Source organism: Pomacea canaliculata, linkage group LG5 (assembly GCF_003073045.1).
Source record: "Pomacea canaliculata isolate SZHN2017 linkage group LG5, ASM307304v1, whole genome shotgun sequence".
Lineage (NCBI taxonomy): Eukaryota > Metazoa > Mollusca > Gastropoda > Architaenioglossa > Ampullariidae > Pomacea > Pomacea canaliculata.
In genome coordinates this window covers 26,149,899-26,167,947 of record NC_037594.1, presented here as the reverse complement: position 1 = coordinate 26,167,947, position 18,049 = coordinate 26,149,899, and the positions used below count along the sequence as shown (strand labels likewise).

The 18,049-nt window shown below is 41.4% G+C and overlaps 1 protein-coding gene across 2 annotated transcripts; it reads right to left on the bottom strand.

The window, feature by feature from the left end:
- Positions 1 to 9,518: 9,518 nt before the first annotated feature.
- Positions 9,519 to 18,048, bottom strand: LOC112564686 (putative methyltransferase NSUN6). Of its 2 annotated transcripts, XM_025239686.1 has the most exons (12): positions 17,869 to 18,007; positions 17,437 to 17,509; positions 17,151 to 17,306; positions 16,451 to 16,555; positions 14,846 to 14,939; positions 13,966 to 14,122; positions 13,262 to 13,422; positions 13,118 to 13,158; positions 12,442 to 12,571; positions 10,552 to 10,709; positions 9,908 to 10,033; positions 9,519 to 9,704 (listed from the first exon to the last, which is right to left on the bottom strand). In XM_025239686.1, the coding sequence occupies exons 2-12, from the start codon at positions 17,500 to 17,502 to the stop codon at positions 9,537 to 9,539; spliced, it is 1,362 nt and encodes a 453-aa protein (XP_025095471.1). In that variant the 5' UTR covers positions 17,503 to 17,509; positions 17,869 to 18,007; the 3' UTR covers positions 9,519 to 9,536. The 2 variants fall into 2 exon arrangements, with proteins under 2 accessions (XP_025095471.1, XP_025095470.1); XM_025239685.1 differs by lacking the exon at positions 17,437 to 17,509 and having other exon boundaries at positions 17,869 to 18,048.
- Position 18,049: the final 1 nt, after the last annotated feature.

Genomic DNA, 18,049 nt, shown 5'->3' with positions numbered 1-18,049 from the left:
TCCTGTTTTAATGTCGGCAGCTGTTGTTGTTTTCCTCACTGTTTACTGTTCCATATTGACAGTGGCTGTTGCTGTAACAACCATTATCACTCGTTTAACATGTCGGGTGACAGCTGGAGCCGGGAAAATACAAATCGAAGTGAAGGAGAGAAGCTGTTACACTGGTTACTGAGCTGGGCGTGGACTTGCGAGTGAGGGGCGGAGGATGTTATTGTTGTTGTTTACTCCATGGAAGGTTGAAAAGTGTGAGGCACACCTACTTAATCAGTGTAAAATGTTATAAAGAGGCTGTACACATCATCAGAAAACAAGAAGACAAGATCTTGTTTGTTCTCAATGTTGACTATCGTTGTTAATTCTTGAGCTCTTGTTCTGAATTTTTTTTTTTTTTTTTTTTTTTTGCTGTTGTTGTTCTTGTTTTTAATTATGGAGGTTCATTACATATTTTATTATGAACATAGATGAAAAATCATTTTAATTTACGTATAATTCGATAAGTATTAAGACTGGTACAAAACAAAACAGTATAAAAAGAAGAGTTTAGAAAAGTTCTGATCAAAAAGCCTCTTTGTTTGCTTGTTTATCTTTCCATCAAGAACCGACGCCTGTCCTGGAGGCTGTGAATGCGGACTGAGGTATACAGCTGTTTGCTTGTTGACATCAGATCAGATGTCGTCCATTCGTGGCCGGATGACTTGTAAACAGTTCAGGTAGCAGATGACATTGGTGATACAGTTGTGAGACATCAGACGATGGACAGATAAACTGATGGACAGATAATGCTCCAGTCGATGTCCACGTAGATGATGGCTGCTGCTCTACCGTCGGACCGTCACGAGGACGTGTCAACGTGCCGACCACGAGGTTAGAGAACTTAATTGTCTGTTTACAAACTTCTTATACGTTGTGTAGTTATGTTGTTGGTTTTTTTTTGTTTTGTTTTGTTTTTTTTTTTTTTTTTGTTTTTTTTTTGTGTTTTTTTTTTTTGTTGGTTTTTTTTTTTTTTGGAGAAAAAAAGGACAAAATACAAAATTACTAGTGTCATGTGATTAAATTATATCTTTGGCTGGATGAGACCTTCCACCCTGATTCATGTTTCAGATATTTGTTAATGCACGGACAAAATCAGTCTGTGGTTTGTATGTAACTCCAATGGTTGTCACATGACTATATTACAAGAGAGACAAACAAATTATTGTTTCACGAGAACCATTGTCGGGCCTCGATGGTTCACTACAGGTGTGTTTTATTTCTTTTTGTCCTCACTTCGTCGGTCAAATAAGCAGTAACGGGTGACATGTCAAAGGACAGTCGATGTCAGCTGTGCCCCGGTGTTATGCAGTCCACCATGTTTATTATCTTTTCTACCTGAGTTCGCCATTTTTCACTGTTTCCAATGATTTAAAAGCCATAGACACTTTTAGTCAAAAACAAGGCGGTGTAGCCATTTATTTTCGCCACGTGCTGACTTTATTGTTAAATCTCTTGCTCCGCTAACTTTTTATGGCAATACATTGGTTATGCTGCACTTTAATCGGTCTCGCTGGTTCAAAACCCACTGTGGCAAAAACAACACCTGTTCCTATCACTACCATGGACAGCAGACTAAATTACAATACAAAAAGCAAAACATTTCTTTAAAACATCAAACAAATATCACTTTGAAACCTTCCGAGCGAGAGGCATCGTAAAGTCTTCTCACCAAACAGTCAAGATCGGATGCACCGGTTCGTATCCCGCTTTGATCATTGAAGAGACGGTTAAGTTATCCGGTCAGAGGCAAAAAAACTTGTTCTTGTTTATGATAGTTCATAGGTCAGGGTTAGTGCTTTATGCTTTGAAAACTTACTTCTCAAACATTTTTTCTGTCATATCTCGTGACTGTTACATAAAGCAACAAAAATGTTCGTCCCAACCACGTAAGAGTCACGAGATTTAAAAAATAAAATTACCGTTGAACCTTTTCTAAATCTTTTGCCACGTCAGTGAAATGCCCCGCCTCCTCCTCATCCTCATCCTCATCCTCCTCCCTTAGTCAACCGATCGTGACACTCCCCCCAAGCAGCAGCTTGAAGGAGCCACTTGGTCCTCTGCCGGTCGCCATGACAGTTGCTGGAGGAGAAGCGCCCTCCCTGCGCAGTGACACCTCGGGGGACTGCGTCTGCTGCGCCGGAAGTTGGACTAACGAGGGATGATGCATTGCTGAGTGCCCTGAGAACAACAACTTCCTGGTTCCTGGGCAGGAGACAGGCAAGAAACGACTCACAGGCGAGGGCAGAAATTTATTGTTGCGATTAGACCATCTCTGCTGGCGCTCAGCATCCAGAAGCGGGTCTGGCCGCGGGTTTAATGATGTATTTTCTCTCGGATGTTTGCACACGACACTCCAGTGGCTAGACTTCCTCTGGAGATCGACAGGAAAAAGCGGGGAATAATTTTATAACCCTAAGATATCGCCAACATAGCATTTCATGTTTATGATATACAGTGAATGTAAAATGAAAAAATGTCTCGCGGCGAAAAATATTCTCAGGGGCAGAGAAAGGAAGTGTCTGGGGAGGGGCGTGTGCAAGGACCGGGGGATGGAGGAGAAAATAAACTTTGTTTGGTGGTGTGACTGAGCTTCTGGCTCATTCTATTTCTTGTTTATAATCTGAAAGACTCGTCTTCCTATTCCACAAGTATCCATATGTCTTCCTATTTAAAGCAGTCACGTGACAGCGTTTTCACAGACCTTACTGAGCTACAAGAAGTGGAATATTTACCGACTCATGAAGACATTCAGCCTTTTTTGCTCATTCCTTGACCTCCGCCATTGCCTTTCGGAGAGGGGAGAGGCTGAATGGACAAGTTGCAAACAAAACCAAATAAGCACGAGGAGCATTGTGATGGCAGATGTCATTGTCTTTAACGAGGGCGTGCCGCGAGAATTTATTTGCGGTTTGTTCCCGCAGCCTGCTGGTTAGCATCGTCTCCTGCACTTCCGGTTGCTGGGGTACACAGTCGCTCACAAGCGAGACAAGCGCCGACTCCTGGCGATGGAGTCCCCCAGCAGGGGCAGGACAGGAGACGTACAAACAGGTTAACTGAGATGGTGGTTTGAAGGGTGCAAACAGGTTAACTGAACTAACGACTTGTGAGAGAGAGAAAGTGGAGGCAAGGATTTTTATCTCCATGCTGGAACGGTGTTTTTTTGTTTGTTTGTTTTTTGTTGTTGTTGTTGTTGTTTTGTTGTTGTTGTTGTTGTTGTTGTTGTTTTGGGGTTTTTTGTTTGTTTGTTTTTTTTGTTTGTTTGTTTTTTTTCTGGTGAGCTGCGTTCAGGCACACAGCTGTACACGTGACTACCTCTTACATCTATGAAGTTTCCAACAATTTTTTTTTTTTTTTTGTCACCGAGAAATCTCGTCAGTTCTTTCGTCTGCGAGACGATCTGTCATGGCTGCTTGCAGCAGACTGTTTTCATTGCGAAGTGATTCTCCCACTCGCTAACTGCTTGCACTACTTCTTGTTGCCGCGGAGCAATTACAACAAACCAGGTTTTGTCGCCCACGGACTACCGCGGTGGTGAGCCTAGAAGAAGGATCTGCCACGAGGGTTGTAATTCCTTTTTCCCGTGTCTAGCTTGAGCAGATGTAATCCCGGGACACTGTATTACGGGCTGAACGGCTTGCCTGCCCCACTGCAAATGAACGCGCAGAATGTTGATTGGCGCGTGCTAATGAGAAGCCGGGATTAAAGGTTGGTGGAGGAGGGGGAGAGGGCGTTTGTGGCTTGGTGGCTGGCAGTTGCTTGCTGGTACTTTGCGAGATGGAGAGTGGGGTAGCCCTGAGTTTTTCTAACCATCCAGGTGCTGAGAAAGCTTGGAAGAGAAAGAACATCTCGTGGCTTTTATGTGGGTCATAGGTCGCAACCTTGTTACTTCAAACCAGAAGCCAACAGGTCACCAACACATTGTTTGACTTTGCGAATGTAATCACTAGTTTTATTTATATTTCGACAAGCTTTGTGTGAACGTCGCACGTGTGGGTGGTGTAGACAAGAGAATGAAAAGAAGGCGGGAAAGAATGAGGGGAAAAACAATGCTGACAAGAAAGGGTGAGGAGAAATAATGAGGGAAATAATGGTGGTGAGAAGACGAGGGGAGCAGTCTACACAAGTGTGACGGTCATGCTGCTCCTCTTGTTCTTTAGGGTGAGTGAAAAGTTTGTTGGGGTTTTTTTGTTTGTTTGTTTTTGGTTTTGTTTTCCTGTTTTGTTTTTGGTTTCTTTTTTTTGGTTTGGTTTTTTTGTTATTTTGTTTTTTTTTTTTTTTTTTTTTGTTTTTTTTTTTTTTTTTTTGCTGTGCCATCAACTAAGGCCCCCTCAAGGCGAGACCACTCTGTACAAAATGTACAAAATTTAAAGTAAGAACACTATGCCCGAGACTAGATATGAACCCGAGACACCCAGCCTCACTGCACTAGTGCCAAGCGTCTCAACCATTGCGATACGACTGACATAAAATGAAGTTTTCCAAGGAGGAGAGACTGTTGTATCGGATCTGTGGATCAAGTAGATGGCGCTGTTGACAAGTTTCCGTTTGCCCTTTACGCATGCGCATATGTCCCATCCAATAGCTACGCGTTGGCTGGCGAGTGAGCTGAGATCGGCACCGGTGTGACTTTGATCTTCTGGCTGCAAGCACGTAACGGTTGGTTTCCCGCACACGCCAAATGTCAGATTCATCATTTTCACGTGACATCGTCTTGCCGGATGTACCTTGCCTACGTGACTGACCCGGGAGTTCGTGCCCTCCCTATGACGTCAGAGGCAACGAGGGTTTTTACCCACCCACAATCTGACGCACAACTATGGACTTGTATATGTAAGAGGAGTTGATAATGCAGTTGATAACAACAAATGACATTTGGACACTTGTCAGACGAGAGCTTACATCAAGAAAAATGCGTTAACTGAGCGAGGGTTTCGAGGACACACATCCCCAAAATCCCGAAATCAGTTGTGTGACGTATCTCACACTGATCCAAAAGGGGGAGAGGACGGGGGAGGATTTAAGACCAACGACGGTGCCAACAGTCACTGTCTTCAACATTCCCGAGGTCAGTGGAAGCATCTCCAAGATGGCGATCAGTGACAACATGAAATCCTCTTGGACAGGAGCAACCTTTTTAGTCGCCCTGCAAAAGGTGACCTGGCGCAGCCTGCGTGTAAAATAATTTACCTGCGCTTTTAAACGGTGGAAAAACCCAGAAGGTAAGGTGGAAGCGAGCCGTGGGCTTGCACGCACCATTTGTGAAAAAAAAAATGAAGAAAGTGGAGTGCAACTACCGACTCCTTTTTAAAATGGCGACTGGCATATTCCCTTTCAAATTCTGCCATCTTGTGCAAGTGTTATTGCGTCTCAACCGAACTCGATGCTGGTAACGTAGAGAATTATTGTTGCCATGTAGTTGAGCTTTGAATTATTCAGTAACATGTGAGGTGAACAAGTGAACGCACTTATAGGCCATCTCCCTTTTCAGTTGTGGGCGGAAGCATGATTGTAGCGACTTTTAAAAACATTGTCTCTTCCCCTCTTCCCGCCCTTTAGCCCCCTCCTCCAGCAAACGACACTGCAAGCCTCCACCACTCCACCCCCAGGCGCCACGAATTTCGTTCAATTCCCCCCAACTCCCTCAGGACGGGGATGGCTCTCGCCATTCATGCGGCTCAGCTGCCCGACATTCCCAAAGCTCATTTTCCTTTTTCTCTCTCTCTTTCTCTCATTCCCATCGTTCTCCGACACGAGACCTACCCCCACCTTCGCCCTCGGTCTAGCTGCCGAGATCCAGGTGGCTGTCTGGTCGGGAGCCTCGAAAATTGTTGTCGTTCCTCACCCCCACCCCGCGACCTATCAACGTGCCGCACGTGGCGGGGATGACGACGCCGCTGATGACGTGGAGGCATTGCTGACGTCATGCTGCTCACGTAAATGGCTGAACGTTTTGTAACCAGAAGTCAGTCGCCATGAGATGCCAGCAGCCGGCATTCCCCTGAGGTCATAACAGGAAGTGTGCGCAGGGAGGAGAGGGAGGAGAGGGGATGGGACTGGTGGTGGCTAAATTAAGACACCAGTGACGTCGCCCTCGAAGACACCAGTGACGTCACCCTCGAAGACACCAGTGACGTCGCCCTCGAAGACACCAGTGAACTATTTTTTTAGAACTAGCAAACCTCTGATGTCACCCTTCAGCTCACTAACTCCCAGGCTACAGAGTTTTCCCTCGTGATCGAAGATTCCAGAGAAAAAAAGTGATTTTCGGTGCCGGTCAAGGGGAGACAATCGTCTCGTTGCATGCATGGTTGAGTCCCCGCCGTCGACTTGCAAGACAGGAGGAAAATTAAAATGTCATATTTCATGAGGAGAAGCTTTCAAAAGATGGTTTTAACAGGTGTGTAACTCTAGTCGACTCCTTCCCACCCACCTCGAAACCTTAACCACACAAAAAGCGAGGAATTTCAAAAACTTCTTTCAACGTTTGGGGGTTGGGGGTTGGGGTCAAAAGATATGTCAACAGAGTTTATTGCCCGCACACCAGTGGGTATGGGTATCCATGACATGAGTGAGTGAAGGTCCTCTAGTAATCAGCACATTTTTCACACTCACAATTTCAATACGTCACTGACATAGGAGTAAGGGAGCATGATGTTTGTGGGGTCACGAGGGGTCACAACGTAAGCTAGCACGTGAAAGAATGCCCTCCTCGTCTCATGGTGATCACGTGACGGGAGGTTTTCAGCCTGGAGTAAACTCGCTTCATGCTGTCCCCGGAGAAGTTTGTTGTCTACCAAGGCGCATGTGCTACACGGGTAACGGGGTGGGGTAGGGGCGGGGTAGGTATGGGGTAATTACGTGCCCTTATCCATCTGTGTGTTCTCGCCTTCAATGGCAGAGGTTCGGGTTTCGAGCCTCTGTAGTAAACTGACTGGCCTTGTATCAGATGAACGATACTTTGAAGACAAAGAGCGAAAGATCCCGAAATAGATGAGTGTCGAGTTTTGTTTGGTTTTTTAAAATTTAATTCGGTGTTCTCGTGCAGCCATATCTGTAATAGTCAGTAGTTATCAGATTGGTTTTATCACTTTGTCTATATTAAGCTGTCATTTTGCACGAGGCCGTCTACATCTGTATCTTTACCTGTCTTCCAGAGAATAGATAATCTAGTGGTGAAGAAAATCTTAATTTTGTCATTTCTGCGTGATGGTGTCAAGCTGGAGACACGGCTGATGAACACAGATATCTGTTCTCTCTAGGGACAGATTTAGCTTCATCTTTGAAATTAATCTTTGAATTTTCTGTGCAACTTTTAGAAGGGTGGTGTCTTGGGGAAACTGCTTCAAAAGTTGACTGGCAAATAAATGTTTAATATTTACACTTTGTGACAACGAGCACAGTGAATGTCCAGAAAAAAATTATGTTTTCTTATATGCATAGATGAGAATTTTTTATCCTAGAACAAATGTTAAAACCATTTCCTAAGAAGAGAATTAATCACAGAAAAAGTTGAAGCAAATGTGACTCTGCAATTAATTCACCACAATGACAGGTATATCTGCAGAATCTTCAAAGACTATGACACCGGTCACACCACCCGCACGAGACACACGGAAGGCTGACACAGACCGATGACTGATGACCGATAAGAAGAAAGCCAACTGGCAACATGATCTTGAAGCACTGTGACGAGTAGGTTCTTATCACCGGATATATATCTCTCTGGTAATCAAAGGGGTTGAATACTGCACCTTAACAAGTTATGCGGTGTTTCTTGCTAATCTTCATCTGTCTGCAACCTAGCATCATGGAATTTCTGACTCTTGATAAATTATTCTACATGCATGAGTTCCTGTGGGACAGCGTATGTAGTTAATATAACAAGATTTTAGTAATTCCTTCTCCCTAAAAAAAAAAAAAAAATCCAGAAAGCAGATCTTAGTCGCGAGCACTTTTTCTTTGAAAAAACTTGTTAAATCGATGACCACACAAGCAAATAATTGATATTCACTTGTACATTCTTCAACAAACTTCAGCCCTGTGAAGATGTCAAAGTCTCGTTTAACTGAGAAGAAACTGCAGCCTTGTGAACTAGGTATGTCAAAGGTATGATGGGGAGGTGGCATTACGTTTACCCTCCCCTCCACCGTTCACGGATTAGTTGCGCACGTGTGCCCGCGTGCAAATCATGCCCAAAGCAGAACATTGGCACCTGATCATCAAAAGCGCGGTAATTAGTGTAGGGGTTCATTAGTGCCGCGAGCGCTGTAAGCACGTGCATCATCAGTATTCTTTGATTGTGGTAACGGCGCGGCCTTGCCTCGCACCCGCACAGACAGTAGCGGCGGCGTCCTGCCCATCCTCCCTACTTCCTCCAGTTCTTCCTTCTCGCCAGAACACACAGGAGTGCGCGTGTTGTTCCTCCCGCCTCAACAGTCGTGTCCCTTCACTGGAGTCTAGGTGGCGCTGTTGTCCGCGGTTACTATTGAGGTTCAATTAACTTTTAGCGCTTGTGGCACGTGCCTCGAGTCTGTTTATGTGCGCGAGAGTACGTATGCATTTGTCTGTTTGTAAAAATGCAAGCGGGTGTACTTGGTGGACTGGGTGGACTTAGATGCCAACATATATCAATTCAGATTCCAAACTGACTCTTACAGTACGTGGGCGAATCGTTTGTTCGCATTCTGTTATCGAGGAGATTGTCTGTCAATTTATTTCACTAGCCCCTCACTCATCAAAATAATTAGAGTAGGAGTTCATGAGTGTTGCGTGTGTACTTCAGCATCATGACAAATAAATGTTCACATATACTTCAAATTTATTATACGATTTTTGGGCTGTTTGTCCACATGTCCAGGGAAAGATTAGACTTTCTTTCTCACAGTTCTCTAATCTTCCTTTCATTCCATTGTGAATCCCGATTCTCTAATCTTGATTCAGATTTACAGGAAGAAGAGATAAAAGTTTAATTTTTAAAAAGCGTGGTCATGTCCGCTTAGTTTTGGGAAATTTCCCTCCGTGTGGCCCATGCATAGTTTGGAAGACCTCTCCGGGCGGAAGACAGAGCAGCCAGTGCAGACGACCTCATACCGGTGCGGAAAGGGCAGGCGATTGTAACCTGGCTGTAAGCCCGCAGAAGGCAGGTGAATTACGGGCCAGCTTAATAAGCGCGCTAATCATCACCAGCATTTCGAATAAAGACTTTAATCACACACCTGCGCCAGTCAGAAAGCAGGTGATAGCGCCTCCACCCTAACACCTGTCAGACCTGCCTGTATGACTGCCGAGCGTTCCTCACACATCGCAGACAGCGAGCTGGTCCGGCACCTGGTCTCTCAACTCACCAGCTCTTTGTTGTACAAGCGCTCTATTTTTTTTCCTCTCTCTCTCTCTCTTTTTCTCTCACGTGTATTTGTATTTTCACTGTTACTATGCAATTGTTACCATTTCATTTCTTCGTTCGCTTGCTTAAAAACAAGATGAAATTCGATGACCAATATTTATTATCGAGACACTTTGCGGAACTTGGCGATAAAAAAGCCGATAGTGTCAGAATTACAGTCTCTGGTGGCAATTCGAGATAAGCGGCTTGGGTCAAACCGTTGCACCAGGCGACAGTTTGCAGCTGACAATGACGAGTGGGCGAGGCCGCATCCTCCCAAGTGAGGGGTCTGACATCAGAAAGCAAACATAAAGAAGAAACCGGAGACAAATCAAACGATAAAGCAACATGCTTCATCTTAAATTATTCCTACACAAAAACCGACAATTCTACGAGAAAATACTGTCATAGTTTTAAGAGTTACTGACCACACACACACACATGGGAGTGAGAGAAATAGAAAATGATGTCTGTATGATTAAAAGTCGTTACCTGCTCTTCAAGGACAAGTGCTGGAAAATTGTCCAGTACCCAAGCTACCTGATCTTCATTCTCTTCCACAGGTAACGAACAAGTGCTGTACACAAGAGTTCCACCCTCACGCACTAGATGCACCGCCTGCAATACATGCTTATTGTACTCACAGGCGGTCTTGAACTTTGATAAAGTTTAAACTGATACAGAACTGTTTTTCAGTGCATAAAGAAATAAAACTGCTGCCCTATACCAAAATCCTAGACTCCAGCAGATATGTTTATCGTACGTTAAGAATATTTAACTTGTAAAATGTTAACCTCATCTTGTTAAATATGACCTGATGCTGTTCAACATGTTAATAGTATCGTGTTTGTTACCTGTTTTTATGATACAAGCTGTCTTTTATGAAATACATTCACCAATGGTTGCTATACTTGCATATTAGAAATCATGTCAGACACCTCAGCACGGTAGGAATCATAATACTCGCTGGGTGGGGGGACGGATTTGTGCGAGGGGGTGAAGTCAAGACGCTGGTCTTCATTTTAGGAATGTTTTCATATTTTAGAACGTATTCATATTCACGAACGTATGTAAACACGTGAGCGTAGACATGCAATGTACAAGAGCGAACTCACCGCGCGCGTGCACGGACTTACCGCGGTCAGCAGCATGCGTTGTAGTTTGGGGAAGGAGGCCATACAGCCGGCTGTCATCTTGTTACGGACTGCGGGGCGCTGACCCAACGCACTGCACGGACCGTCCAGCAGCACGCGGTCAAACGTGGCCGGCGGGTAGGGCGGCTCTCCAACCTCATCTGCAATATTACACATGTAGCAGGTGTAGAGCCCTTCTTGGCGAGCAGTCCAAGAAAGGCAACCGCGCAAACAACAAACCACCTTAGTTGTCTCCCCTTTAAATTATGTCGACTCTCGCCCCAAACCCTTTCCCACGTCCTCTGCAAAATATTTAAGTTTCGTTGACGTTTGTCTTCTTTCTCATTTTCTTCTTCGTGTTTAGCGACATCTTAATCATTCACACACTATCTCTCTCACACACACACACTGTCTCTCCTCTCTACAGGGTTAGAGTGGAAAACTTCATATTTAAAATATTCGATAACTTTATTTATAATTGATTGTAGTGGAACGTTTTAACCCACGTTTGGACCCACAGTCTGGAATTCCCTGCCAATGCACTCACATACACAGACACATGGAACTTTCAAAAAATTCCTAAAGTACATTATTTTTCCATAAAGTACTTCAAAGATTGACTCCTTTGTGTGCGCGTGCGTGTGTGCGTATGTGAGTGAGGGAGGGTGTCTATACGCAGTAAGAAGTTTCTAGAGAGAATCAGGTTCAATATCAGAATCATTATTTTTAAGAAATAAAGTTGGGTGATGATTTTTTTTTCTGCCTTATTTGTGGTGATTTCGGAAATTATAGCAAAATCACATAGACTTCACCATGTCATGGACACGGTGGAACAAGAGAGTTGGGCTGAATACATGCTGTCTCCTGGACTGAAACCGCTGTACACTTTCGAATCACAGAGCTACATCCCTCTGCTCATTCTAGAAGGCACTGTGAGATGATTATCTTCAGGGTGCACCGAGAATATACAGACACCCGATGTTGGTCAGAAAGTAGAGAAAGTAGAAGCTACTGCTTGCACTCAATGTCAGCTACATCAGGAACAATACAGAAGAGAGGAACGAAGTCACTGCATGCAGCAATTTAATGTTCTTTCAGCTTTATTTTATTTCTTCCTGCGTTAATAAGGGCTCAGTTTGGCAAGCCCCTTGCACTTATGTCAAGTGCACTTTCTCCCCTTGGGTAGGTGGCGCTGAGTGTTTTCCATGGTCTATGTAAGGAATTCTTTCCATCCCACTTTACACCTCTTTTCTATCTAGATTGAAGATCTCTGTTGTAGCAAAACGTATTAAGATTGTCTCTTGATGTTTTAAGAAAGTTTCTTCTGGTGCTAAAGCAAGTGAACGAAGTGACGATTACATCTGATGTGTCAAATGTCATGCAAGGAAGGACGAACAGCCATCAGAACTTCAATCTTAATTAAGAAAAATGTGGGAAAGCAGATACAGCACTAAAGCCAAAGGCAAGTTATGGTGGTTACCCCTTTGGAAGTCTTTTTCACAATACGGTCCATATTTTGTAACAACTTAAAACAAGCTGATCCGATAATGTACTAACACAAAAACACTTTCTGAACTCAGTTTAACTGCGTGTATCTTAATATACTCATGCCAAACTTAATGTCTATGCCTACCGGTCACTTATGCAAAGCTTCTAGTACAGAAGTCAAGGTACCAACGATTAGGCTTATGTTGTTTGTCTTTAACTACTCTGGAGATTAACTGTAATTTTTAATTATCCAGCAGGTTATCATGAGTTTCCTTTTTTTTTAGGGATCTACCTTGATTCAGGAACAAGTGAGGAAAGAGAGACCTTGAACTTGAAGAAAAGGAAGGAGTCACACAAACTTGTGAAATAACAAATCACACACAAAACACACATGCATGCACCAACCTGAGTCCTTGCTGCAAGCTTTCCTTGCATCAAACACGTATGATTCTACACATGTGAGGCAAAAGTTTTCCAGGTTACTTCTGATTTTGGCAACTTTGTCTGCTGTCTTGTCCAATGCCACTACTCTGCCCTTACAAAAATAAACTGTATATAATAATACTATTCTTTCAATGATCAATGAATTTTTATTTCATCTTTTGCTTTTAAAGATGGCATATATTTTTAACAGAGTATGTTGTAATAACATAAATTATTTAGGTAATATTAAATACTTTCCAACTATAACTTTATAAAGGTATAACACTTAGCTCCCTATGTGGTTTGCATTTTTATGAAATCAGCATTTTATAACTGCTTTCTTAATAAAAGTTTTGACAAGTGTAAAACCCATTTGATATATTATTTTTCTTTTGTGGCACCTAGAGAGTTTCTGTTGTAAAGCTGACTTTCTGATGGTGAAATAAAACTGCATGATCATTTTCAAACAGAAGACAATGACATCTTCTCCTCCTGACCTACTGGATGGAAGTGTGTCTGCCTTGTCTTTATACAAGTTTCTTATAGAGTCCATTAAAAGGAAAATATCATCTAAATATCATTTTAAAATGTTACTTTGTCACAAATTGCAGTAAGTATATAATGGATACACTTTCAAAATGAAATTGAAGTGACTTACCTCGTTGTTCATAAGTGCAGCTATATGACTTGTTTTTCCACCTTCAGAACAAAAACAAAAATCATGCTATGTACACATGATCACATATTCATTGCACACACATATATATATATACACACATATATACATGCACACAATAATTACCTGGTGCTGCACACATATCCAGGATGGTTTCACCAGGCCTAGGCCCCAAAACATGGCCACAGATGATAGATGGAAGATTTTGTGGAAATACAATCTTTGGTAGAAAATCTGATAAAGATGGTGAATGGTACAAGGCTTCTGACATCTGTACACCAACACCTCTATGAATGGTAAAAGTTTTATGTCTTTAAATAACTCATCATCTCATTCTCTTGGAGGTTATGTCTACATCCACACACACATGCTCTCTCTGTGTCTTTCTTTCTCTCTTAAACACAGAGAGAGAAATACATACATATACAAAAAAAAAAAAAAAACCACACACACACTGCTGGTTTTTTCTTATTTTTTGTCTAAATGTAAGGAACTTATTCAAGCACATGCAATTAAAAAAAAACAAACACTGGTTTAAGATTGCTAATTAGATTTTGCCTGATCCACTGTTGTATTTTCCTTCCGCGTTTCATACTTTAATACTAGAACAAAAAAAACAACCTATGTTTATTACATCCATAACAATGACAAAGTCTTTTAGTCTGCTAACAAGGATAGCCTTTAAGTATGCATGGGTGGGGTGGATGACTAGTCCAGCTGGTCAGCTGGCTTAAAGGGTGCTGACACTACTGATGGTACCTGTTTATTTTTAAAGAAACAAATTCAAGCTTTTTAAGGCACACAGGCCACAGTTATCTTGCTAATACAACCTTGACACTGCTGACGTGCAGAAGAGCTCATCTCTGTCTACCAGAGCCACACCTGTCCCCACATACATTTTGCTCCCCTGGTACACGCGGCTGAAACCTCGAAGACATCTTGCATCTAAGTCAGCCATAACTCTCACCCTTTCACCACATTTCATTGCTGAATATTTACATGTATGTGTGCATGCACACATAAACACACACACATGGACCCACATATGCACACGCAAGCATCCACACACACACAAAGCATAAGTGTACTATGCACATGTGAATCAAATCCAAAGTCATTAGAATAGCTGTTAACCAGATATAATCTCTTTAGAAGATTGTGGACTGCCTCTGGAAGTAATTTACCTTGTGATATTTTATGATCAACTGATAAAAATGTGAAATAAAAATACCAAATGAAGGAATCCTTACTCCCTCACACCTTAACCCCACCCCATCCCCCAAAAAAATTAATTAAAAACTACTAAATTTGCAATCATGTACAAGAAATCTCTGAAATAACTGAAACCAAACTGTGTCAACAAAGCTCCATAAAAGTAAGAGGTAAAAGAAGAGAAAGAACTATATTTTCATAAAAGTATAAGATTTTATTTTAAATTATAAAAAGTTCCCCCACTCACATGAATGTGTTTCAGCCATGAGACAACCCATATAAAAACAGATTGGAAATAAATTTACTGAGTAGCTAAGACATCTGCATCTACTTTCTGTACAAACATTTGATACAAACGTTCTACACAATCAGTGACCATGAACTTGATCAACTAAATGGAAGACGGGGCGTTTTATGTATAGAAAACTGAAATAATTACATATGTAATGCAGACCTTGTACATGCATTTGATTCTGCTTTATTATAAGTATTACTCACACAAAGGAGCTCCAACAATGCCTTGTTTGAAGACATCTGCACCTCGAAGAACTGCCATGCCACAGGCATGATCAACAATCACCTCCTTCTCTGCCTTAAACATGAATTTAAAAAAGCCACAATGAAAGTTTCCAAAGCTGCTATCATCCCTCATATATTAAAAATGCCTTCAAATGTCCTATTGCTAGCCACAAATTTTTTAGCACAAACTATGTTGATTTTCAGAAACTTAACCCTTATAGCACGATGAGCCATGATTGTGGCTTTGCCAGGGAAGCACGGGGAAGGCAATTTTCCTTACTTTTATTGCAAAGTTCAAGCTTTCTCCTTTCCAAAAAATGTACAGGAGTCTTGGTCTAATGCTTACCTGAGAGCAGTAATAATAAAAACAAACTTCAACCACTGTCATCTTCACAGTCTTCAGTTATTAGCAATTGTCTTTGTAATACTTATATATGCAGTGCTATAAACAATCCATCATACATGCATAACATGCAAAACAATGAATAACTGTCACTAGAATTTTTGTGCATTTATGCATGTGTATTTTTATATGTATTTGCATGATCGTGCACACATCATCATCATCATACAGCATAATTACATAGTACAATGTCATTAAACATGCTAAAGGCACTTTACAATGATAAAATGAGCATGATGTCAAACACAACCAAACAGCATTCAAAAACCCTTACCCTAACCCTTACATATGAAACATAGTAACAGCCCACTTAAAATCAACAAATCTCATACACTGTAGCTATCACACAGCACACCAACAACACACACACAAGTTATCAACACAATAAGGTTCCACAGACAATTAATTCTTATCAAAAATCTTCCAGAACTGATGACTTTTCTAAGCTGAATGAAAAAGCACACTGACCAGACTATTCCTAATGATAACAACAATGTAGCGAAGGACACAGGGCCATTAAATCTGGAACTGATAAACTATTAGTAATCAAGAATAAGCATGTCAAGAATGTATGTTAATATGTGTCCTTATGGCAAAATGACAAAGCAACATAGTTGTCTTTGTTTTGTTACACACAATGATGACAATGTGATCGCAGCAACAATCGTGCTCATGATAAATGAATGTTTCACCACTACACTGCCAGACCACTCGTGTTTTATACCAAGCCAACAACTAACGTTTTATGAGCGCAAAGTACAGAGAATGTGCAACAAGTCCAAGAAGAGACCTATGCCCAAGATGCCTAATCCTCCTTTACTGGTGACAAGCACCTTTGCACCAACCAGCTGCCTACATAAATTACAGGTACAGCATGGTTTATTGGGTAATTGGTTTGACAAAAAAACAGTATTTCCTCCTCTTTGGGTTTTAAAAAATAGAGGAAGGAGTGATGAAAGGAAAGGAAAAAAAATCATTTGATGGACAGGTGTCACATATGCCTAGACTCAAAATATGAACACAGCACCTTAAGATGCTGGCTATAGTGGTAAGTGGATGTTTTACCACTATTCTAAAAAATTGTCCTACATAAGAGGAGAACCTTAGCAGTACATTTCAATCAGAGTACAACACTGTTACAAAGTGGAGGCAAAGCGAAAAAACAACAAAGTCTGACATACCTGTTGCTGAGGAAGGTGTGGACCAGTATTGTGTACAAGTAGACAGTCAAAGAGAGTTGGGTGTATTTCCACTCTCAATTCAGGTTTTCCTTGCAAATTACATGTCTTAAAAAATGGAAAAAAGAAGACACAATGACTAAACAAAATAAAAATAGGATATGAAACTGCATGGCCATGTCTATAAATGTGATCCCCAGTAACCACATAACCATGAAATTGTTTCTCTAACCGTAAAATAGTTATACCAAAACAATATCAATGTGTTTCCTCTAGGTATTCCTCCACTCTGTGTTCTGCATTGTGTGTGTGTTTTTATGTAATGATCTTTGAGCCTGGTTTCAGGGATATGGTACTTAGACAATGCATCAGTTTCTGTATGTTATTATTTGTGTGTATTTTACTCTCCAATCTTCCACACCATTCATAACTTTACAAAGCATCACCTGCTTAGCATTTTCAGATGATGTAGTTTCTAAAGGCATACTGGTAAATAAGTCTAAAAGACCTCAGCAGCACCCAGTGAAATAACTTGTCACTGGACTCCATACAGACTTCCTCTTTCAAACAAAGACTGACACAGTCATGCTTATTAGATTGAGAAAATGGCTAGAGGATGCAATGACACCTATCCCTCAATAAAATGTATATAAACTGCAGAATTTTTCTCTTGAAATGTGTTGCAATATGTGTGCTCCTCTACCTCTTTAAGTTGCTTCACAACTTGCATCAAAGCTTCACTACTGGATACAACAAAAGTATTGACTCGCAGAGTGCTGAATGCTGGAGGCACTGCTAACCATTCCAGGAGGTCTTTAAGACTGCCTGATGCACATTCTGAACTTTTGCCATCAGATACCTGATGAAATCAAAATGAGGAAGATATGAAAACCCTTCAGATTTAAATAGATAATACTTTTATTAAATTTCTGTTGTGTCATTATTTACAGAATGAATGAGAATACAAATGCATGCGTATTGTTACCTACCAAAAGAAGTTGGGTGGGGGAAGAGAGAGAGATTGCCGTTTTACCCAGAGCCGTTATAACTATCATCGCAACACTATCAAAAGAACAAAAATCAGAAGTCAATTAGCCCCTAAACAATGTGGACATGATTCAAATTGATCTACAAATACAATGTAATCTACTCCGCTTGTTCTTTTAATGCAATTTTTAAAAGAGGGTATACTCATTGACGTTAGTGAACGAAAGGTTTGTCTAGTGAAGCACGTATTGTAGCGTCGTGAAAATAACACTTCATGCGGAGGAAAAAAAAGACAATTTCATGTTACATTGAGCGCTGAGCATTTACTTCTGGCCACTTAAGTCTGTAAACTTGAAGTTAGTATCCCGATTGTAAAACATCAATTAAAGATTATTTGTCCATTCTTTGAATCAGGCCAAGAACATAAATCTTACCTCTTCAGGATATGATTTACTTAATTTTGTCAATACTGCAGAATCTAAAGTTAAAGAAAGATTCGCCATTTCACACAGGGATAAGAAAAACAGATCTTATAATTTAAAAATTTCTGTATATCCATCAACTGACGTTCACAACATTCACAAGAGCAGACGCATGCCTTTGCAAGGGAGGCTA